Below are 25,482 nucleotides of genomic sequence, written 5' to 3' on the forward strand. Positions count from 1 at the left end.
TTATGCTAAAACTTAAGCGAGTTGGAAAGAGGAGATTACAAATGACACGTCACCTCAGGATTAAGACTAAATGCCTTAGCTGATTTGCCAACACTGAGTAGGTCACAGATAATTTCCTTCATAGCAAAATCCAGTCTTTCCTGTTGCAGAAAGAGATAGAGGAGTTAGAATTATCTTGAATGCATCATCAGATGTCAGAACTGTGATCAGTTAGTCAGAACTGCTCAAAGAAAATTCAGTTGTACTTGTAGGTATAACAGGTGGGCAGCAGAGATCAGAAAGAGCTGAATGCACATGCATGCATGTGTAAAATGTCAAGTCACACCTGTGCAATAAACTGGATTATTTTGACGAAAATGTTGAGAGGCATGTCGCGAGGGACAACACTTCTGGATCCCTTAGGGAACAGCGTGGAAATGATGGAGGTCAGACGGCTGAGGAGAAAGTCGGAGAAAATCATCTTTCATCAACTGATTACTGTTACCGGTATCAAAATTTATCATCACTATAACTGTCATCGACAGCATGTGAAGCTGCATGCGCCTATATCAGGAGTAAATATAATTACCTCAGTGTGGCTGTGTTGCTCTCACACTTGATCCTGATCATATAGACCCACAGTAGCCGATACAATGACTCCAGCGCTACACGGGCCATTTTCTGATCCTTGTTCTGGAAAAAAAACAAAAAACAGATTACATTAAGACAATGCAGTCATTTTATCATATTTAATATAGTTATTTTTCTATTTATTTTGATTGTTGAAATATTAAAATATTATTTATACTAAAATGTTGTTGTTTACAAATCCATCCACCCATTTATTATAACTGATAATCTCAGTTTTTTGTTATTAGATCTCAGGTCTGACATTGTCTGTGTTACAAGCTAACAGACAGCCCCTTCAAAGAGAATGGTACCTGTGACATGAAAGACAGAAAGAGAAACAGTGTCAGAAATTGATTAAACTTTAGCTTCAGCACCCCAGGCTCTTCTGGTCTGCATTCCTGCAAATCGACAAATTTTATTCGTCATTGTGCTCTTTCTATCTCTCGCCTTCGTTCTCTTTCTTAGTCCCGGTACAGCAAAATACCCTCTCTGGCTAAGTACTGAAGAGTTTCATCTCTCCAGTGCAGTGTTTTATCTGCTCTAACATACCTGCTCAGTTTGTGAATTTGCTTCATAATACTTTAATCAACTGAACGAACAGTAAAGAATGAGGAAGAACTAAACTAGTTAACTGCTCTAATTCCCAGAACCCTTCGGCATACACTAAACAGCTACATTAATGGACACAGCTATTAATCTTCTCGTTCATGAAATTATCCAATCAGCCAATCATGTGTCCAAACTACAACTGTCCAGTTTTGGTCAAACTGTGCCCACTGTAGTCTCAGATTGTTCAGATGTTCCTGGATGACAAGGGTGAAACCTGATGTGGTCTTCTGCTATTGTAGCCCATTCACCTCAAGGTTTGATGTGTTCTGAATTTTCAGATGTTTTTCTGTGCACCACGTTTTTAAAGAGTGGTTAAATCCATTACTGTAGTTCTCCTGTCTGCTCAAACCAGTCTAGCTATTCTCCTCTGACCTCGCTTATCAACACAATGTTTCCGCCTGCAGAACTGCCACTCATTGGATGTTTTTTTCTTAATTTAAACTCTCCCAGGGGATCAGCAGCTTCTGAAATACTTAAAACAGCCTGTCTGACACCAACTCTCACTGAGATCACATTTTTCCCTATTCTGATGTTTGATGTGAACATTAACTGAAGCCTGCATCTTGACCTGTATCTGTATAATGTTATGAATTACACTGCTGCCACATGATTGGTTGATTGAATAATTGCAGGAATGAGCAGGTTTACATGTGTTCCTAATAAAGTGGCGATGAGCATACATTCTCACTCTCATAACTATGTACAGTTCCTGCCATAACTACTGGAACATTAAAGCCAATTCATTTGTTAGTGCTATACACCAAAATCATTAGGGTTTGAGATCAAAAGACGGATATGAGATGAGCTTAGGATTTCAGCTTTTATTTCCTGGTATTTACATCTAGATATGTTAAACATTATAAAACAGAGAATCCTTTGTATCATACCAGCCAATTTTTAGGCGAGCAAATGTATAGGAATAGATATTCTTGAAGTAAATTAAAGTAAATAACACTTAATATTTGGCTGAATATCCCTTGCTTGCAATAACTGCATCAAGCCAGTGACCTACTGACATCATCAAATTGCTGATTTCTTTTTTCTGATGCTTTTCCAGGCTTTTACCACAGCCTCTTTCAGTTGTTGTTTATTTTGGTTCTGCTCAATTTGGTTAAGATCTGGTGAGTGACTTGGCCAGTCTAAAACCTTCCACCTTTTCCTCTTGATAAAGTTCTTTGTTGAGTTGGCAGCATGTTTTGGATGATTGTCTTACTGCATGATGAAGTTATTCCCAATTAATTTGGATGCATCTCTCTGAAAATTGGCAGATAAAATGTTCGCATAAACTAGTGAATTCATTCTGCTGCTACCATCATGAGTTACATCATAAAGATTAGTGAGACACTACCATGACACTACCTCCACCATGTTTCACAGATGAGCTTCTATGTTTTGGATCATGAGCAGATCTTTTCTTTCTCCATACTTTGGCCTTTCCATCACTTTGGTAGAGGTTAATTTGGTTCCAGAACTTTTGTGGATTATCTCTGTATTTTTTTGCTAATTCCAATCTGGCTTCAGATTTTGTCAGATCTGCTGAGGAGTGGTTTGCGTCTTCTGGTATGGCCTCTATATTTCTGCTCTTGAAGTCTTCTTTGAACAGTGGATTGTGATCCCTTCACCCCTGCCCTGTGGAGGCTGTTGGTGATGCCACTGACTGTTGTTTTTGGGTTTTTCTTCACAGTTCTCACAATGTTTCTGCCATCAGCTGTTGTTTTTTTCCTTGGCTGACCCATTCATTGTTTGCTGCTCAGTACACCAGTGGTGCCTTTCTTTTTCAGGACATTCCAAATAGTTTTATTGGCTATGCCCAATGTTTACGCAATGCCTTTGATTTATTCTCCCTCAGATTCAAATTATTCTCCCTTTTCTTAGCTTCAATATGGCTTGCTTTTCTTCCATAGACAGCTCTCTGATCCTCATGTTGGCTTATCTTTTTAAGAACAAATGCAGTCTTCACAGGTGAAACTGGAGGCTAAAACCAAGAATAGACGTTCATAGCTATTTATTATTTAAACAATCAATCTAACAGGACACACCTGGGTAACAAGAAACACCTGTCAGTCACATGTTCCAATATTTTTGCTTGCAAAAAACAAATGAATTGGCCTTGGCGTTCAATTAGTTTCGGATGGGGCTGTACATAGTGAATAATGTTTAAGAAAAATAGCTGGAAAGTAAGCTGGTACATTAAAAAGCTAATAAATGAAGAGGAAGACCTGTCTGTTCATCCACTAAGCACTCTCTTCACACACCCGCTACACTGTAGAATTTTCACATCTAATATTCAGAGCCGTAAAGTTATTTATTGTTTAATTCTGCTCATCTATCTTTATATAAAAGTTATTGATATGCTTTGCTTTTTATGCTTGTATGTTTTCAAATTCCACCTTGAGATTGGATAGGCAGTTGTTGAGGAAGACATGCCATCTGTTGAGGAACACTTGCTTCTGACTGACACACAGCAAACATGTTACCAACGGATACAAAGCCTGGAAAACACACAAATCCAGAGAAGTTAGTGAGATGTCATATTCCCATGAATATTGGAGATTATTTAGTATGCATTTGACATTCAGGGATATTCATTCGAAGTGAACCAGGACTTAAGGGCTAAAATCCAGTGTTGGGTAAGAAAATGCTCACAACAAATGCTTGATGTTTTTTTTACTTTTAATTTCAGTTGATGAGAGAATTTAACAAAATATTTTAAAATCGGCTGTCATGAATGTCCATTTATAGAAGTGGTATTCAATTAAAATAAGTGAAGGTCCAGTTAGTTATAGTCTGGATAAGCAATTAAAATTACTGAATGTTGACAACAGTTCACTTTTAATGCTTTAATACCATACGTGATTAGTTAAAGGCTGTAAACAATACAGATGAATTTAAAAGGATTATGTTCACTTTCGTAGTGGTGTTTCACTTTATCACTCCTGACTAGCACATGGACTGAAAAGATGAGATATGTGTACTTGAACTAAGTGGAGAATAGGAGCATAGTTCTCTGTCCAATCCTCTTCATACATTCTTTAGCTAAATAAATTACATAAATGTATATGACTGGTTATAATACATGTCACAAGAGAAGATTTGCCTCAGAAGCTGACATGGTTCATATTTAGAAAACTGGGGTTGCTAAATTACAGTGAGTTTTTTTCTTTTCTTCATATGTTTAAAATCAATTGAAATACTTTGGTTGGTCTGCATATATACTGTATTCAGCCAGTTGATGATTTATAGTGTCAGCTTACCGTTTCAAACGATTAAATACAATGACTTGGCAAAAAAATCCACCTTTCAAAGAATCCATTAATTAAACCTTATGAGCAGACGGCAAAATGCCTGAGACATTATAAATAACTATTTCCCGCCACAGCCCATTTTCTGTCTGATAAGGCAGCTCTAATTAAAGATTTACTGTGAGGGGAATGACTTATGGAACATCAGGCTGACAATTAATGACAAGGAAATCAGTCAGACAGACGTATCTTTCACACTCACCCCCATTAGCTATAGTGTAACTGCTCATGTGGAATGCTTGGCCTCTCTATGTGCAGTGGTTAGCTAACTCTAGAATAAGCTGTGCAAGACAGCAGCCGCAAACATCCCAGCTATGAGACGGGTTATGTGAGACAATTCCCCTTGCACAGGCGATGACTGAATCACTCACCAGAGAATGCTTCTTCCTGGAAGAGAGGTCCAGGGTGGTGTCATACAGACTCTCCACAAAGTTCCGCAGACATGGCACATTTACCTCATTCTTCACGCTCTGAACAGGGATGCAGCACAAAGACATTCTCAATTTACAGCCCTGAGATTACTGTTCGACATTATCATATTTCCAATCAGTGTGTCTTGGCGTCAGAAGTAGGGGTGGAATGGTATAAAAAATTCACAGTATGACAACCTAACAACCCAATATCAACTATCAGAGAGGGTGACGAGATAGTACATATTTTATTCATAAAACAAACATCTTAACACGTTGATATAATAGAATTTATATAATAGAATGAGCTATTGATATACAGTTGACATACATCAAAATTATTCAACCCCCATTGCAAATCAGGTTTATTGTCAAAATTTACAGACTTTCAGCTGTTTGCAATGAACAAATCAAACAAAAGCAACTGAAATAGTTCAACAGAACAAATGCTTCAATTGGTTTCCACAAATTCAACTGAAAATGCAACTTATAATGACTTCTCCAGTTTCAAAATTATTCAATCCACTGAATAGAATCCCTCACAACAGCACAAATATGCAAAACAGGTGTTGTCTCAAGCACACCTGATGCAACTAATCAAGGGATTCATTAGTTGCACCAGGTGTGCTTGAGCTGGAACACATAAAATACTTGAACTGGCTAGGGGTAGAAAATTAATGAAATACCTGAATACCTGGGCAGAAAAATGAATTAATGATTTTGATTGCAACAGTATTTGATATAATTTAATTAATTGAATTAAATATAATTAAAATGAATTAATTCTATTATGTTATAATGAGAATAATCAAATCCTTAAGACTTATTACCAAAATGTACATTTCAAATTGAATGGGCTATTTTAAAAATGTTAAAAAAGTAAAAACATTTTTGGAGAATAGACAAATAGTTTAAATGACAAGTTACTATGAAGAGACATATTGGCTCGACTTAAGGTATTGTATTGTATTTTATTTTATTTTATATGTTTTTTTTTTTATATTATTTACCTGTGTTTTCTATTATTTAAAAAAAAAACTAATGAAAAGCAAATCTGCTGTGTAAGTTTAGAAAGTTTTAATATTTTTTTCATGAAAAATAAAACTATAAAATTTATATTTATGGTAATTTACTAGCAGAAGTATGGTGATTATTGCTTATTATTGCTGTAAATATTAACACAGTGAGATGCATTGCATTTGCAATATTAACTGAGCAGAGTAGACTGTAAATCATAAGTACAGTAAAAATGATTTGATTATAGTTTTCTTGAACACTAAAATTCCAGCATCTTAGAGTTACTGTGTGTCTAAGAAGCTAAAGAACATTTTTGCAATAAGTTCATATCATAATACTGATGTTGCGAAAATGAACAGACCTCAACCAAGACTGTGGGAGAACTTAAATTTGAGAACTTACAGCTGCCACTGGGACCAATATCTCCACAAAGAGACCAGCCAGACAGTGCTTAATGTCTTTATCCTTCACCTCTAAGAAGTACTGGGCACATTCCTGTAAAATTAACCACGCACAGACAATCAATTATGCACACACTCAAAATTTCTATTACTGGTCCATCATGTCTCAGAACTCAAATGTTTTTTTTTTCCCTGAATGTCCTTTCTAGAGTTAATTTATAGGCTTACCATTACTTACCATAATGCTTAAAATCATTCTCAGATCATTCCAAAGAAATTGTGGCTCAATATTAGAGAGTAGCTGTACGACTAATGCGTCTAACATTGTACCACAACAGAACAATCATAACTGCACTGCTAAAAAGATCACTGTACCTGCATGAACAGGAAGGAGGCTTCAAAGTCTTCCACTGGGTACATCTTAATGCGGAAGAACTTGACCCCCATGATGAGACTTATGATGCTCTTGACTACATAAGGGCTCTGTTCCTTCTGCCTGAGCTCCTTCAGCTCTGAGATAAACTTCTTCCTCACTGCGGGAAACCTAAGAGACAGAAATAAAGGAGAGACGGCAATCAGACAAAGAGAGAAAAAAGATCAGACGAAGAATGGGTAAATGTAATCATTACCAGTGCATCCAGTGTGAAACATTTACTTTCATGTTAATTTGCATTTTATAATTGCATTATATTTTCCTGATATCTTGTATCTTTACGCTATGAACTCTCAGAACTGCTTCAAAGTGTGGGAAGTGGGAAAAGTGTGTTTTGCTTATGTTTTGTTTATGTAAATGTAAATGTAAATGTCCATTTGGTTGATGGAGGTAGGATTATTAAAATGCACCTAAAATGGTTATGTAGAGACACCAGGACAACCACAGAGCACATACTGATGAATATCAAGAAGAATAAGAAGACAAAAAAGAAGACTAGAGTAATTTTCAGTAATTTGTTGGTGTATGAATATGTGTGTGTGTGTGTGTGTGTGTGTGTGTGTGTGTGTGTGTGTGTGTGTGTGTGTGTGTGTGTGTGTGTGTGTTTGCCTGAGTAATTGTGGATGTGTGTGAAGCTTGATTGCTGTGACACAGGGAGAGATCTTGAGCTCTATATTTAGAAAGGCATCTGGAATGGGAGAAATGGGAGGAGAAGTTCACTCTCTCTCTCTCTGACTTTTTCTCTCTTCTGTACTAATGGTTCAGTTCTGATAGCCAGTTCTTTCCTCTCACACATAAAGGGAAATGAGTGGTCATGTGACTGTGTGTATTGTACACACATTCAAAGATATCCTAAACAAATAAGAGTCTTGTGATCTGGACCACCATACATTAGCTTTTTTTTTTTTTTTTTACACAATGTCTGAAAACACTTGGCAGATCATTAAATATGAAGAAGCGTCATTAACATCTGAACCCAGTGACTCTACGAAAATAGGACTGGGTTCCGTTTCTGTGTGTCATTGATTTAAGACACTCAGAATATATGCTGACACATCCTCCATCAAGGGTAATGGACATCATTAAAGCTCCATCTCATGTCACACTTCGTTAAAGAAAAAAGATACTGCCATCAGAGTCAGATGCTTCTTAGAACCAGGTCAGGATTAAGAGAAACATGGTTGGCAGCAGAAAGTCACAAGGCTTTCAGCATGTTAAAGATGTCTAAATATGGTTTGTAAAATACAGGGTGTCCCAAAAGTCTCCATACATAAGGGGAAATTAACATTTTAATAAAATGTCTTCCAAAAATGTTCATACTTAGTTTATTCTTTTTTTTCAGATAGTCTTTAAGAATGTCTTCGACAAAAGAAATACGTTTTGAAATCATTCGCATGGCTGGATCGGGATGCTGTTGCAAGGTTGTAATGGACTTTAACAGGAAAAATGGCGAGCACATCACATACACACGACACTGTTGCCAAACTCTGTGGTGTGTTTACAGGCCTTAAAGAATAACAGATTTATCCTCTGCTATAGTCGCTGAGACTTTGACTGACAGCACACATAGCTTGACTTTCTTTAATCATTGTGAACCTTTTCTACACATTACAGGCTTTCTATTATGCAGGAACTAAAATAATCTACACTTGTGAGTGGATATGTGAGCTGGATATGTATTAATTAGTGCAAAACCTATTTTTTTTTTAGAAATAGTGACCAGGTGACCTCTCACATACCACTAAATTATAATAATAATTACATATGCTGATTATATTGAAGTTATTAATCTTAAACCTCGTGTCTGCTGAGGGATTCTGCACTGCAAACTACATTCCCCGGACATTAATATGGAATTCTAATTGTAGAGTCTAACTGTTGATTAAAGCACTTCATCACAATTAGGCAATTATTTAATACAGAGGTAAAAGATTAATTGATTTATAACATACAATATAGCATGACGTATCAAATTTGGAACTGTTGGTGTTGACAACAGCAACAACAACAATAAACAAAACGCTAATGTTTAAAACTTACCTGGACTGAGCCACCACTCCAACCACCTCCGCATAAAGATCAGCCACAAGGTGCATGTTGGATGTGTTGGGCCCTGTGTACCTGTGGCACAGAACATCACTTCAAAACCAACAGCATTTGTGGCTTTTATGAATTACATTATATACAGTTCTCAGCCTATCACCATATAGGTTTCAACTATACACATTAGAGTTCAGCAGTAAATGAGATCTTTACCCTTCTTTATATTTGAAGTGCTTAAAGGCCAGGTTAATGACTTCTTGAATGAGGCCATCCAGAAGAGGGTGAAGAGGGATCTAGAGCCACAGTGACAAGAGACACAACTGGCTTAGAAACTCCCCCACATATACACCATCTAAGTTTGTTGAGAGTCTTAAATTCGAACCAAATTATCACTAAAATTGTCAAAGATTAAGATATATGCTACTTACCTGTTTTAAAACTTCAATGAGTACCAGAGAAAATATGAAGTCTATTGCTAAATCTCTCCTTTCCAACAGATAATCCTTTTGTTGTTCATCACTGAAGCCAAGAGAGAATGACAGGTCATAACAATTTTGTAGTAGTGGTTTCAAGTGGTACTAAAATAAAGCATGTGTATTTGCATGAGTGAGACAGACTGCTGGTAAATCGAGCTAAGCCTAGTTTTAGCCAGGGTGGTTAAGTAAAAACTCACACTAAAACTTACCTTGTCACCCTGCCAATGAGTTGTATGCTACAACCACATCCTTTTGACTGTGTACTAAATATGTTTAAAAATATGTCATATTTATTGCAATCTTGAACTTAGGGCTGGTAGATGATAAGCTGACAGGTATAATGTAAGTTTCTGGCAAAATAATGAATAATGGAGAGCTTACATTTTGGACTTGGTGTTGGCACGAGGTCTGTACTCATGAGACTCGTCCTCTAGTCCGTTTTGTCGCTTGTACCAGTCAAAGAGCGTGCGTAGGATCGAGGGCAGGCAGTATTCAGCCAGAGAACTCATAGTGCTAATCACCTGGGAGACAGAGGTTTACTTAACTTAACATGTTTCTTAAGCACAATATGTTTAGTTCTTAATGTTAAAAAAAATTAAGGTCAACAAAGCTACGTTGAACTGAACTTGTTTCATTGACTGTAATTATTTGCATCTTCCTTAAAACCATTTCTAAATACACATCGAACAAAACAATGTATTTGACTGAACAAATCACAGAAAAGACTGGAAAGGAGTGGGATAGGAGTCTGTGATTGGTGTAGCTCTGTGGAGGCTGAGAATTTCAAGATGGAATTCAGGTTAAAGTGGTAAAGTCATGCTCCAGAATGAGGGGTGTGAAAGAACTAAACCAAACACAGGAAGGGAGGAGTGTCTGCATTCCCACACCCACACACACTGTTTCAAGACTGTATTTGCTGAGGTGAACTAGGACTACATCAGAGCAAATAGAGTTCACCAGCTAAAACTATTTTTAGGTACAGAGCTTATAGCTTTAAGTAAACCAAACCAAACCATTTTGTATATCTCACATTCTCTCCCATCACACACTAGATGGGCAAATGTACTGTATATGGACACCTGACCATCTCCAAACTGTTGCCACAATGTTGGAATCACATAACTGTATAAAATGTGTTTGTATGTTGTAGCATTTCAATTTTCCTCACTGGTATGCCCCAGTGGACAAAGCGATTATAAAAACATGGTTTCAAAGGTTGGTGTGAAAGAATTTGAGTGGTCCGGACTGATCACTTTTGGGATAAACTGGAACATGTGACTGCGCCCCAGGCCTCCTCACCCAACATCAGTGCCCAACCTCACTAATGCTCTTGAGTATTAGGAGCATTAGGCTGAATGAACACATCCCCACAGCCATGCTCCAAAATCTAGTGGAAAGCCTTCCCAGAAGAGTGGAGGTTATTATAACATCAAACTGGGGACTAAATCTGGAATGGGATGTTCAATATGCACATATGGGGGGCCACAAACATTTGGCCATGTAGTGTAACTGCATGACTTCATTAATACAAAAAGGATGTAGTAATCTTGTATGTCTCAGATTTAAAGATACTGGATTACAGCATTTTTTTTCAAGTTAATCAGAAGATATCTGGTGTCTTGAATTGTTACACAGTGTTGTAGTTCTGTCATATACGCTGTTAATAAAACCCAACACAGGTCAAGTGAAATGGAAACTGATTTTGGAAAACATGCTATCATCCGCCTTTTTTTAACAGCATTCATTCTGTCTGTAAAAATCAGGAACCCTTTAATGATTAATAATCCAAATAATCTGCTTTAATTTACCTGATCAAACTGGTGGTCTTCTCCCCTCTGTAGAGATTTGGTGAGCAGCTTTTCCTGCAAAAAAAGAAGCAAGAAATGTTTTACCAAAACACAGAAACAAAGATTTCTTTAAACCAGCACCCATTTCCTGCTTGACAATTTTCCATATAGTGTCTGCTGAATTTGGCACAAATCATTTGATGTAATGAAGGAATATGTGATTATGTGAATTAACATTAAGAGGCCTTATTAAAGAGTCAAGCACTGGTGCTAAGTGCACTGTTGCTAAGAACACAGCTATGTGCCTCAACTTATCATCTAGTATGCAAAATTCTTTGCAGTAAGTGACTTTATAAAGGGCCTATAAGACAACATGTACAATGAAATAATGTAAGAACTTTAGACCCAATATCGCTGTTAACATTAGACTTGTCAAATCTGTAAAATCAATATTTACATAACCCTGCATTAGCACATCATGGTGTCCCATTATTTGTTCTTTATTTATATTATTACAAATTATTACAGATGGCATGTGAATGGCATATCCATTCAGCATCAGGAGCCCAATGAGAAAAGCCTGGACACAAATAATCAGCAGTACAGGACAATACAACTAGCACCCATGCCTATTCTTGTTGTTTAGAGAAAGGGAATGAGAACAAAACCTTATTAGGACTGTCAGCAGTCACGACTCAGTCTGCTTTTGAAAACTGAAAGCCGTGTATAGCAGCAGTGCAAGCACATCTGGCTGTTCCTGTTGTGTATGAAGCTGTCGCTGGTTAAATTTGTTTAAATTAAAATTGTAATTTAAATTTAAATTTTGATGAAGGTGCAGTTCATTCAAGTCTGAATCCTGGAACCAGTGGAACCAGTGGGAATGAGCCTGACGCAACAGAGCAGCAGCTCACTGTGTAAAAGCACCGCTTCGTGTGGTTTATATTATGGGCCATTCCTATCCTGTCGCTGGAGATGTACTTGCAGGTTATAAGGGCTTCTAGACAATATGCACTGTCTGTGGTTTAAAACAATACATTTCTTCTTGCTCACATAAGTGTGTATATGTGCCAAAAAGCAAATATTCCCAAGTAACCTGATGCCAAGTTCACACCTCTTCCTCAGTATGTGTGAGAGCATGCGAGTTGGTGCTTTAATTAAAGGATTTGCAGCGTGTCAGTTACAGTCAAGCTTCCCCAGTCATCGGACTGTGCACTGACATCCACAACTTATTTTGTCAGACTACACATGTAAAGAAATATAATAAAAGAAAACGATTAAAGAGCTTTATAAACAAAGAGCATTTTACTCCCTCTACAGAATTTCATTCATCAAAATTTGTTTCGACCAAAAAAACAACAAACCCTTGATTGATATGTTGACAAAGTTTCCGACTAATTATCAGCCAGGTGTCTAGTAACGTCAATTACTGTCTAATAACTCCTAACAATATTCATTTTCTCATCCTCTCCATTTTATTTAATCATTTATCATTTAATGATTAAACTAATACCTTACTCAGTTAAGAATTATAAGTGAAAATGTACATTATGTAAAGATAAAATAGACAAATAAAGATTTCCCCTCACACTGAGGGTCGGAGTGAGCAGCGCACGCTTCCAAGTTGTCAGACTTAATTTACTGTGACGTGGATTTGTTTTGGTTTTTGTCCTGTCTCTGCCCCTGTAACGTTATTGGTTGTTTCCTAATATGTCTCAGCTGTACTGTGTTATGCCCTGTGTTTCGTGCAAAGTTTTGCGTTTCTGTGTTTTGGCGGCAGAGCCATATCAAGCCTTTCTTTGTCCCTGTTTCTCAGTTCCCTGATCCTGTCCATAGTTTCTCATTTTTGAAATTAACCTTGCCTCATTTGTGATGTTTGCCGATTGCCTGACCCACGATACTTTTTGACCACGTCTTTGCCTATCGTTTGGATTTGTCTGCTGACCTCAAATAAAAGTTTTAACTGCACTTGCATCCGTTTCCGCCCTGACTATATGACAATAGTTATACCACAGTGTTGTTGAATTCCCAAATCTGATTGATCGGAAGGTGCTGACTGAATAATTTTCATTTTTAACTGCAAGCCAAATCACAGGTTTACATCAATGCACTTGTTCTAATATGTTAGCATTTCTATAGTAACAACAAAATTTTTACAATGTTCCACATAATCAAAGGTTAAAAATACAGAGAAATTATTGTTGATATGGTAAAGTTTTCCATAACAAGATATTTATTTAACATTTATGGAACGAGTCTTGGTGCTTTGTGATGGTCAGTAAGTTTTCTGCATTGGGAGACTTTCTGCTTTGTTTTAAAAAGATTAACTTCAAGAGAAAGGAAAAAAGTTTGCTGAGGGAATGACTTGTCTCATGGATGGTTCCACAACGTTAAATGTAACTATAAATGGATAAAACCTACAACATGCTGTTCTAATAAATTAAAAAATACTGCTGTGGTATAAGAGGAATGAAACATACGCTGTTACTGAAGAATAATCAACTTCATGTCGAGCCATATCACACCTCCTACCTGTGTCATCAAATTGTTCTGCAGCCATAGAATTAATTCAAATTATAACACTTGTACACTCCTAATACTCTGTAATAAAGATCGTCTCTTCTTTATCCACCATCATCTGATATTACCTCAAAATTTTATTTTGCTTGAGCAATATAACAAGTCAAATCTTCGCTTGGTAGTAGACTTTTGAGCATTCTGTAGATACAAATTAACTGGCTTTGCAGATCAAATACATGAAATAGACACAACTGCAGCATCTATACCTTTGAACGTGCATTAATATACACATATTAATCTATGTATCTGGTTAAATTGTGCAAAAGATTATGTTCAGTCTCCACTGAACATCATCACAGAATCAATACATTCATAAGTGAAATGAAAAAAAAGTAAGTCGGCATTCTTTACCAGTGGCTCGGCCATGATGATGCGTATCTTGCGCTCTGACAGCAGGGTGAAGTTGACAAAGAGACTCTTGAGGACATACTCGCCCGGTTTGCTCTCAGGGTCCACGGTGAGTGGCATGATAGCAGGCAGCCCTTTTCTCTCACCCTGACTGGTGCTTACTTGTGGGAGAGCAGGCTTACCTAGCGGAGATGCTGAGAACACAAACACACAGACACAAACACGAGTTAGAAACTGGCACGTTGTATTTAATTTGATGATTATGGTGGATGAGGACTGGTTAAATTCGTTTATCATTAGTTTCATCAGTTTTGGTTGTTAGGACCTGGAGCTTTTGTGATCACAAACTACATATAGAGTGAGTACAGTAAGTATTCAGACACTTTTATTTGTGCTATTTAATATACTTCCAGCACATATATGCACTTCAAATTTATACACACACACACACACACACACACACACACACAATGTTTTTTGATTTTGTACTTATAAATCAAAACAAAAAAGTACATATTCATAAGAATAAACAAATATATGTTGTTTTTTTTTAAAGGAAACTGATAAAGGAAAAAGGATTTGGAGACTATATTTAATACAATTATATATGTAAAGATTACATGCTGCAAAAAAATTCTCATGCAAGTTGCACCTGGTGTCATTATAAAAGACCTTGCCATGTTATGCAACAAATAGCAATCATGGTGAATATGAAGGAGCTTCATTAATTTCTCTACATTATTAAACAACATTCAAATTAGAAAAAAAGCTAAAGAACAGTAGCAAAGAGAAAAGACCTTAAATATCCCTGTCAGTACAATAATAGTTAGTTATTCTAGCATTTTTGCAGCTTCCCCTATTAAAACCAGCCATTTTGCTAGATGTTTTGCCACTCAGTCCGGCCGTGGGGGGCGTGTGCCGGCAGGAAAGTGATGCAATGCACCCTCTATTGTTATTGTTTGTGTAAATTGTGTACTTGTCTTCTTTAATTTCAAAATATTTTTATTTTGTTATATAATTTTAACAGGTAAACCGTAAGCTAGCTAGTCCTAGTTTGTTTGTAGCAAACACTGCTTCCACTTACTAATGTTATATATTTGTGAAGGTAAAACACAGTCAGAGAATGAATGAGCCCCCATTATTCATCAGTGGAAATAGGCAGCGTGTAAAAAGAAATATGAAGCAAATTATTCATCATTGTACAACATGGATACCACATGCCAAAAGAACTTACACTGCTCCACTTAGTAAAAAAGGACTAAATGGTTTTTTCGCACTCTGTAAAAATATAGCTCAGAGTTCTTGTTGATCTGTTATCACAGTCATTTTTTTCTGTGTTTTCGTGGAATTCATGCAGTACACTAATGCTGCCTTTCTTTTTTGCCACTCAGTGGGCATGACCGACGCGAGTTCCGGCTACCGTGACGTCACGTGCATACCCTCTATAAGCAATGAACTGCATCACAATCATCTCCATTCGTACACCCACGCAAAACTCTTTTGGAGCAATATACATTGGTCAGACAAAATAAAAAGTCTGGCAATAATTGAGCTCACCATGTTTAGAGAAAGAGGTCGTGTGTATGATCCCAAGAACACCATACCCACAGTGAAGTACAGAGGTGGGAGCATCATGATATAGGGCTGCTTCTCTGTAAACGGCACTGAGGCATTATATGAAGCAAACATGAATGGACCGATGTACTGGGATATTTCACAGGAGAATTTAATTTCATGACAATGTCCCCAATCATACAGCTAAAATAACAAAAGAAGGTTTTGCATGGCCTAGTCAATCTCCTGACTTGAATCCCAATGAAAAGTTATGGAAGATTTTGAAATTGTGAGTCCATCAGAGAGGGAAGCTCATAACCCTTGGGAAATTGAAAATGATCTGCCTAAAGAAATGGGCCACAACGCTGCAAAAGCAAATTACTTCCTACTGCAGACATCCAGATGCTGTAATTGCTAACAACAGCTTTGCAACAAAGTACTCATGTTGGTAATTTGTGGTGTCCGAATACTCTTTCCCTATCAATTTGTTTTTGACTATGCTTATGAATACATACCTTTTTGATCATATTTGAAACGGCAAATTTGAAACGATATACATACTAGCAGTATATAACAGTGGTGTTTGAAAGTTTGTGAACCCTTTAGTATTTTCTATAAATCTGCATAAATATGACCTAAATCATCATAAGATTTTTCCACAAGTCCTAAAAGTAGACAAAGAGATCCAAATTAAACAAATGAGACAAAAATATTACACTTGGTCATTTATTTATTGATGAAAATGATCCAATATTATATCTCTGTGAGTTACTAAAGTATGTAAAACACTAGAATTAGCAGTTTAATTTGAAGGTGAAATTAGAGTCAGTTGTTTTCAATTAATGGGATTTATTTAAAGAGTTTGGGTTTTATTTAAAGAACAGAGATCTAGCAAAGACTGATCTTGAGGAAGTGTATCATGGCATGAACAAAGGAGATTTCTCAGGTCCTCAGAGTTGTTGATGGTTATCAGGCTGGAACCATCAGGAGAATGCTGAACAATAATGGTGCATGGCAGGGTTGCAAGGAGAAAGTCACTGCTTTCCAAAAACAACATTGCTCCCCTTCTGGAGTTTGCTAAAGATCATGTGGACAAGCCAGAAGGCTAATGGAAAAAAATGTTTTGTGGATAAAAAAAAATTGTTTAAATGAGAAGGGTTATATTTGGAGAAAGGTAAACACTGCATTCCAGCATAAGAACCATATCTGTGAAACATGGTGGTGGTAGTATCAGGGTTTGGGCCTGTTTTGCTGCATCTGGGTCAGGATGACTTGCCATCATTGATGGAACAATGAAGTCTGGATTATACCAGTGAATCCTAAAGGAAAATGTCAGGACATCTGTCCATGAAGTGACTCTCAATTGAAATTGGGGCATGCAGAAAGACAACAACTTTAAGCACAAGTCATTCTACCAAAGAATTGTTAAAGAAGGATAAAGTTAATGTTTTGGAATGGCCAAGTCATTGTCCTGACATTAATCCAATGGAAATGCTGTCTAAGGACCTGAAGCAAGCAGTTCATGTGAGGAAACCCATCAGCATCCCAGAGTTCTGTACTGAGGAACTGTACTAAGCTGTTCTGTACTGAGGAATGGGCTAAAATTCCTCCATGCTGATGTGCAGGACTGATCAACAGTTACTGAAAACTTTTAGTTGCAGTTATTGCTGCACAAGAGGATCACACCAGATACTAAAAGCAAAGGTTCACATACTTTTGGCATTTACAGATATGTAATATTGGATCATTTTTCCTCAATAAATAAATGACCAAGTATAATATTTTTGTCTCATTTGTTTAATTGGATTCTCTTTGTCTACTTTTATGACCTGTGTGAAAATCTGATGATGTTTTAGGTCATATTTATGCAGAAATATAAAAAATTTTCAAGCACTGCTGTAACAAAAACAAAAGGCTCTGAATACTTATTTACCTTCACTGTAGAGTATATTATTATTGCGATTTACTTTCAATCTTTCAATCGAACCCATGATTTGACATAGTGACATAATGACTATAATGCAGTATTTTTTAACAAATTATATGTTTGTTTGCTACTCAAGGACACCTGACGTTATGCTCAGTTAGTCCTCCTGTTTCTTGTATACTTCAGTTCACACCCTCTGATCTGATCTGATCTGTTCTTTAGCCTGTCTGTGGATACTGATTATATATGTGCCTTAGTTGAACCTGACTGCCTATAACCTGACCTCTGCTATAGATACTGACTATTAATCTCAGATTGTACTAAAGAAATTAGATTGCTGTTTGGTATCCTAACAAAAAATGTTTGTTTTACAATTTTAAACAATTTGAAAGGACAACATCCATCCATTAATCCATCCATCCATATTCTGTACTACTTATCCTCCACAGGGTCATGGGTAACTTGAAGCCTATCCCAGGGGACTCGAGGCAGAAGGTGGGGGACACCCTGTACGGGGTGCCAACCCATTACAGGGCACAATCACACACACATTCACACTCCACGGCCAATTACAATGCGTGATTTTAGACTAGGGAAGGAAACCGGAGTACCCAGAGGAAACCCCCAAAGCATGTAGAGAACATGCAAACTCGAAATTGAACCCCCAACCCTGGAGGTGCGAGGCAAATATGCTAAACACTAAGCCACCGTGTCCCCCCAAGGACAACACAGTGAAGAAAAAAAAAAAAAATCATTCTTAAGGCGTACTGCATACAATCTTATTAAGTCCAAAAAATACTGGGCTATGTGCAGAATATAAAATGCAAAATAAGGTTTATGAAATACAAACTGAAGAAAGCTTTTCTCGCTTCAAAAGTAGTCACAGAGAGCAGCTGCTGTTTTCATTTTAGGGATGATTGTGTCACCGGAGTTGGCTGGAAGGTCGAGGAAGCCCCACTCATGTGGTTTTGGAAGCCCATGACATATGTGACAGCATAAATGTGTCTTGGCCACCACACATAGCACAAGACTCAGATCAAATCTCATATTCCTTCAGATAGAATAAGAACAATTCTATTTAAGCACTCACAGCTGGTCTGAGTATGATACTGTTTTGTAGTACAGTTGAGAATGTTCATGTCATTGATTTGGAAAATTATTTAATTGGCAGGAATAACAGTGTTATTGGCACAACTGCATAACAATAAAATAGAGTGAGAGGCCTTTGGCAGTCGAGAATATGACTGAATATGGTTCAGATAACTCGGGTGACACGTACGAGTCACTGTGGTTGACTTCTGAGTAGAAATAATCACAAATGATAACATTTAACAAAGCTGGTTTAGTACATCAGTTACAGATGCCTTAAAGCAACAATGCTAGAAGACTGCATTCAGCCATGGTTAACAAGTACAGTGGCAATATCACGGTTGCTAACACTGTAGTCAGAACTTCTTGTGTTTTGACAGCTCGAGATTGGAGCCTTAAGTCTAATAACAGGCTTTATTTTTCATTAATGAGCTTAAGGGAATGAGAGGCGAGTGTATTGTAGGTTGGAAGCCCAGAAGAGGAAAACGGGAGGAGGGTCCCACAGCAGGGTGCAGCTCGGACAGTATTGCAAAATGTTTTGCCCGATTTATCCTTTTGGGCAGTGCAACAAAGTATGTCCAGAATGCATCCTCCCTCGACAGACACACACTCACTACCAATGTACAATATCCCTCAGCATTGGCAAATGGACACATGGACAAACACATACACATTACACATACACAATTAATATACTGTCCAGCCAGTAGCACCTACCCAGACCCTTAATAAAGTTGATAAAGCTGGCCCGGCTCCAGCGCACTGGTGTCACCTCCATACTGTCCCCGTTCCAATAATCCCAAACAATCTCTAGCTGACTAGCTCCATATCGTCTCCAGCCATATCTTTTCCAGTAACTTCCATAAAAGTGACCCTAGTAGCGCCACATCTTATCCGTGTTCATCTTGCCTTCGTCTGGAGGCTCACTCCGGTTTGAGAGTGCGGGATCAGTCCAGTGGTGCGGAAGATAAAAAGACCTTAGCCTGCTGGGTTAAGGCAAGGTGAAGGGAAAACAGCCTTCCTGTGTGAATCCTCATAGCCATGTGTGATAGCAGTGAGCCCTCTCTGAGGAGAAGGTCAGGCTGGAATTTCAGCAAAGCCCAAAGAGAGAGGAGGGAGGGCCAACATGGAGCTAAATTTAACCTTAGCGCTCCTTCACAGACACATACATGTACACAAACACACTCCATTACTACATGCACATACACACAATTCATCGCCCTTTACTTTAAACAAGCACGCAAACACATTCCTCAAGTATCAAACCTGACATCAATATATCAGTCAGGAAGCCATTTTGAGAGCAGACTCATTCAGAAATCATGGCAACTCGCAAGTGTGTTTTTGGTACACACACACACACACACACACACACACACACACACAGGATTAAAGCAGCAGAGAGAGACAGTGAGTACTGTATGTTATGTCAGCACAGATATATCGGTATGAGCACTGGCTAGTGCACTTTTTTTCCACAAGAATATTAGCTCATCCTCTATATCTTGTGCAGATCACATAACAACAAAACCTCAATGATCACAGAGAAAACCACCAACATACAACGCGTGATTTATGCTATATACAAATATACTTACTAAGACGCTTTTATTCAAAGAGGTTTACAGTTTAGAGTGGTTGCCCTTGCAAACAGTTGAGAGTTATGAGTTGTGCTTAAGGGTGCTACAGAGGTATCTTACTGGTGCTTGAATTTTAAGTCTCACCCTCCTGCTCAGTAGGCCAGAGCCATGCCCACTGAGCCACTGCTGCCCTGAAATTTGATTCTCATTAGTGTTCATTTTGTCAGCAATTTTACTTTTTAATTCAGTCAGTCTTAGTCATGTGTCAAATGTCCTTGATAGTTTTTTATCATATTTAGTCAATCTTATCCTGCTGTGTTGTTTTTTTTTAGTCAAGTATGGCGGAAGGCGGACGTGAAGCTCAGGAGGAGTTTCGCGCTAAATGAGGAGCTTCCGCTACAATCTGGAACTGGTTTGGTTACAGAAAATCAGTTTTACTTTTATATCAATGTTTGTGTTTATGAGGCTCTCAAGACTGCATGCAGCTGTCACTTGTAGCCAAAAACAGTGGTGAATGGCACTATGTTTATATCGTCACTGATATCGTAATAAATGCCACAATAAATACCAGAAAATTTTGTGATATAGTTTTAAGTCCATATCGCCCATCCCTAATATAAATCCCTCGATAACATATATTAACATTATACATAGGTGCTCCAAAGTCATTTAATATAGTTTTTTTCCACATTGTTCCCATCGGATGCATCAGATATTATGGCCAATCACGAAAGTCAACATATCCCCGCTATGCTTACGTGCGGAACCCTTTTGCATACCGCATGTTGATAAAGTCACAGTTAGTGTTTAATGATGTCGGTGTCGTCTCGGCTTCGTCATGGAAAAAAGGTTGTTGATGAACATTTGTCGTTGTAGTTTTCCTTAACGAAAAGAACACTAATACTCATACACAGCGTAAAAAAAAAGATCATAGTTAAGTCTAAACAAATGATACGGGGTGTGGATGCTGCGGACGTGACTTCTTAAACGTCTTTAAAGCATGATTCAGCTAGAAGAACTAGTCAGCATGATTTATACAACAAAATATTTTGAACAGTGACACACGTGGCACCTCTTTAGTAATCTTTAGTAGATTCAAAAAACTAGAAAATCAGTTCGAGTTCATTTCCGCTCATTTTGTTGTTCTTTCTCTTGATCTCTGCTTTCTATTTCTCACATCTCATTGTGTAACAAACCCTTGAGCACATACACACACACACAGCATGAATCATCACACGTCAGTGCAGAAATGTGGTCTGGCACTGCATTTAATATTCTTACAGTTTACACTTGGCAAAAGGCAGTACAGTGTAAGAGAGTGAGTGATGAGTATATTTAACTAATCAGTTTGTATAGTTTAGGCAGGCTACTCACTTTCAGCTGACCGAGTTCTGTGCCACTGAACTGAACTTGCTCTTTGGAACCACTGATTCAGGAAAAAAGCCTCAGCCAGAAAATATTAACAAACATTTTGGTTTATACACATTACTGTGATAATCATTTACTATTCACTCGTGTCAGTGTCATCATGTCCAGGACACAATGAGAGACAGAAAGAGGGATAAAAAAACACTGACACTGACATGTCCCTCAGTTTACCATCAGCCTGTAAGTACTACAATCTTTCACTGACTACATCTGCAGTTATTTGCAGATTTTCTAGGTTTTGTTCTGTATAATATCAGGAAGAAGGCAGCACAGCGCCACAGCGTGTAGTATTGCCATGTCATGCCTCCAGAGTTTCCAGTTTGTTCCTGAGCTCAGGTTATTTTCTGGGTAGAGTTTCTCATGTTCTCCCCCTGGGTGTTAATATGTGTGCATGGTGGCCTGGGATAGTGGCATCCAAGGTGAACTGACTGGATACACTGTAGCCCTTTATTCACGATAAAGAGGTTACTGAAGATGAATGAATGAATGAATATCTTGAAGATCTTTACTTGCAAGTCTGTTTGTATAAAAGTGAATGAAATGAAATGTAAATATTAATGTAATGTATTGTCTCTGTATGAACCTTGATTTTCAGACGTTTTTCTCTGTGGCTCTGTGACAGGTTTACTTATAGCTAATAGAACAGGAGGAGTGAGAAGACTGGATAGCTTTCGGTTAAAAGCATAGTTAGAAGCAGGCAGTCTCCATATGAGCGTGTGTGTACAGTATGTGTGTGTGTGTATGGAAGCCCTAAGCAGCCATGCATTATTACTGTTTCTTTCTGTCTTATTTTCTCGTGATCACGTCTTAATTTTCTTGTGATCTCCATGTAATAAAAACTGATTTCTCGTGATCTTCTAACAAAAAGCTGTTTTCTCATGACATGAATGGGACTGGTGTTACATACGCGTTGGAATCTTTTCCATCGCCATCATAAATGTAATAACTGCCCACTGTACAGATTAACATTGTCTCTACGTTAAGAGAGAGAGGTGTCCCCGTCTCAAGTAATGGTAAATGGTAAGCACATATATAGCGCTTTTTTTAACCTCAGCAGTTCTACAAGATGCTTTACACTAGTTCTCATTCACACAAAAACACGCATGGAAACAGAGCTGGCATGCAAGTCGCTAGCTTGCCATTGGGAGCAACTTGGGATTCAGTGTCTTGCCCGAGGCATGTGCAGTAATATGGGCTGGGAATCAGACCGCCAACCCTACGATTAGTGGACAACCCACTCAACCACCTGAGCCACAGCCGCCCAAGTGTTGGACAGTAATGCTTGATTGCGTTTCTGATCCAAATAAAAACTAATTTGTTCATCCACGATGCTGCAGGATTGCACTAAGCTTTTGCTCCCAGCATGATACACTGTACAATAAACCTACAGTACAGATGCCGATTATACTGTGAAAACAGCAACGTCTTTTGGATGAGACGTTAAACCAAGATCCTGACTCTCTGAGGAAATCCCAGGACACTTCTCGCAAAATAGTAGAGGTATAACCCCAGTGTTCCGGTGAAATTCCCCCATTGGCCCTTATCTATCATGGCCCCCTAATAATCTCCAACCCTGAATTGGCTACATCGCTCTCCACTCCTATCCACCAATAGCTGGTGTGTGGTGGGCATTCTGGCACACTATGGCTGCCGTCGTGTCATCCAGGTGGATGCTACACACTGGTGGTGTGTTTGAGGAGATTAACCCCCCCATACAATGTAAAGCACTTTGAGTGTCTAGAAAAGCGCTACATAAATCTAAGGAATTATTATTAAATGATTAATTATTAGACATTTGAGTCACTCATTTCACTGTAGAATACTTGAAACATAAGAAACATTGTATGCTGCACTATGTCACAGTGAAGACACCTTCATGTGTATGCACATTAGGTGAGTGTGGGAAAACTCTATCTCATGTTTGGAGCGAACTTCTTCTGCTCCTTTCAGAGCCCACACCACTGCACTGCACTGCACTTTCAGCAATCAGAATCTGGAGATGATATTAACATCCTTCATTCTAATGGAGCCTTATAATACACTACTAAATTATTCATTAATTTGTCTTCAGTAACCGATTTATCCTAGCCAAAGACGCAAAACAAACACAAGGGAAAATTCACCATGGGAACTAAAACATAGGAAACCGTGACATATACATATACATTTTTACACTCGCTCACACCTAGCAGCAATTCACCATGGCCAATCCACCTACTTTTATGTTGGACGAAAACCACAGAACCTGGAGGAAAATAACATGGACATGAGGAGAACGTGAGAAACTCGTACATTAACCTGAGCTCAGGATTGAACCAGAGATACTGGGACGGTGAGGCAGCAACACACTGTGTCAACCGTGCCACCATGAAAGACGATAAAAGAAAAAAAAATCTACAAGAAAACTAAACACACTGCACCACTCCGTACTACAAAAAATGACTGAGTAACTTCTTACAACTAATGGCTTCACAGCATTATGGTTACTCAGGTAACCTCAGAAAAAAATTCATGTGATCATGTTCAAAAGATCAATGACAAATAACATATCAAGTTGAGTTACAGTGACAGCAACCTCCTTCCATCACATGTTTAGTCTACATTTACAGTGGTGCTTGAAAGTTTGTGAACCCTTTAAATTGTTCTATATTTCTGCACATATATGACCAAAAACCTTCATGTCTTAAATTTCCTCCATTTGTACACAATTTGTCTGACTGTGGATTGGTGTAGTTCAAATTCTTTAGAGATGGCTTTGTAACCTTTTCCAGCTTGATGAGCATCAACAACTCTTTTTCTGAGCTCCTCAGAAATCTCCTTTGTTCTTGTCATGACACACTTCCACAGACGTGTTGTGAAGATGAGACTTTGACAGATCCCTGTTCTTTAAATAAAACTGGCGCTCACTCACACCTGATTGTCATCCCATTGATTGAAAACACCTGACTCTAATTTCACCTTCAAATTAAACTGCTAATCCTAGAGGTTCTTTTGCCACTCACCGATATGTAATAGATCATTTTCCTCATTAAATAAATGACCAAGTATAATATTTTTGTCTCATTTGTTTAATTGGGTTCTCTTTGTCTACTTTAGGACTTGTGTGAAAATCTGATGATGTTTTAGAAATCTAGAAAAATCTATAGGGTTCTCAAACCTTCAAACACCACTGGGGCCTTTCAAAGTTTTCCCACTAATTAAAAAAATAGTGGTAACCACCACCAGGAATAGGTCCAAATAAATTATTTATTTTGCTGTGAATGTGGCTGTTTGCTGACAGAGGGACGCGAGAGTGCGAATGTGTGTGTGTGTGTGTGTGTGTGTGTGTGTGTGTGTGAGTAAGTGAGAGAGTGAGAGAGAGAGAGAGAGAGAGAGAGAGAGAGAGAGAGAGAGAGAGAGAGAGAGAGAGAGATTTAGTGGGATTTGCTGAATGGTTAACAACACTGATATCTGGCCACCTGCTATCCTCCCCAAGCAGCCATGTGACAGTAAGAGCATACACAGTGTTATTAACTGCAGGAGGATACAGCACAGTGAACACTCTTATTACTCCCTAACACACCAGTGTGCTTACTAATTTCTTATGTTCACACTGACTTAGCAGACTTAATGCCAGGCTTCAAGTGAAAACGTTGTTGGCCTTTGAATATGTATGGCATGAGCGCCAAAGTGTGGAAAGACACCACAGGGTGAAAGTGTCTGATCTGATGATGTAGAGAAATCCGATACACCATCACCAACACATTGACTTTTCACAGCTAACCATATCTGCGTTGATCACAAAACTCAGAGAAATAACACCACATTTCCGCACTGTACAAGTGAAAATATTCAACAACTCCAACAAATAACCTTCACATCAAGTCCTGCCTGCAGTGATTACATAAGACCA

At 38.0% G+C, this 25,482-nt stretch overlaps 1 protein-coding gene across 13 annotated transcripts in view; it reads right to left on the reverse strand.

Annotated features, from left to right (window-relative positions):
- Positions 1-25,482, reverse strand: part of fryb (furry homolog b (Drosophila)) — an 87,847-nt gene that overhangs the window by 44,624 nt on the left and 17,741 nt on the right. For 11 of the 13 annotated variants that reach the window (XM_053686682.1, XM_053686680.1, XM_053686679.1 and 8 more), the window contains 13 exons: positions 14,016-14,206; positions 11,109-11,162; positions 9,682-9,821; positions 9,253-9,343; positions 9,038-9,117; positions 8,822-8,902; positions 6,724-6,892; positions 6,350-6,442; positions 4,892-4,990; positions 3,609-3,710; positions 569-672; positions 326-434; positions 54-140 (listed from right to left, as the gene is read on the reverse strand). In XM_053686682.1, the coding sequence (XP_053542657.1) occupies positions 54-140; positions 326-434; positions 569-672; positions 3,609-3,710; positions 4,892-4,990; positions 6,350-6,442; positions 6,724-6,892; positions 8,822-8,902; positions 9,038-9,117; positions 9,253-9,343; positions 9,682-9,821; positions 11,109-11,162; positions 14,016-14,132 (1,326 nt within the window). In that variant the 5' untranslated portion in view covers positions 14,133-14,206. Of the gene's footprint in view, positions 1-53; positions 141-325; positions 435-568; positions 673-3,608; positions 3,711-4,891; positions 4,991-6,349; positions 6,443-6,723; positions 6,893-8,821; positions 8,903-9,037; positions 9,118-9,252; positions 9,344-9,681; positions 9,822-11,108; positions 11,163-14,015; positions 14,207-19,299; positions 19,647-21,536; positions 21,557-25,482 lie in introns of those variants that run through there. The other 2 variants (XM_053686683.1, XM_053686681.1) reach the window with 2 other exon arrangements.

This window comes from Ictalurus punctatus, chromosome 16 (assembly GCF_001660625.3).
Source record: "Ictalurus punctatus breed USDA103 chromosome 16, Coco_2.0, whole genome shotgun sequence".
Classification (NCBI taxonomy): domain Eukaryota; kingdom Metazoa; phylum Chordata; class Actinopteri; order Siluriformes; family Ictaluridae; genus Ictalurus; species Ictalurus punctatus.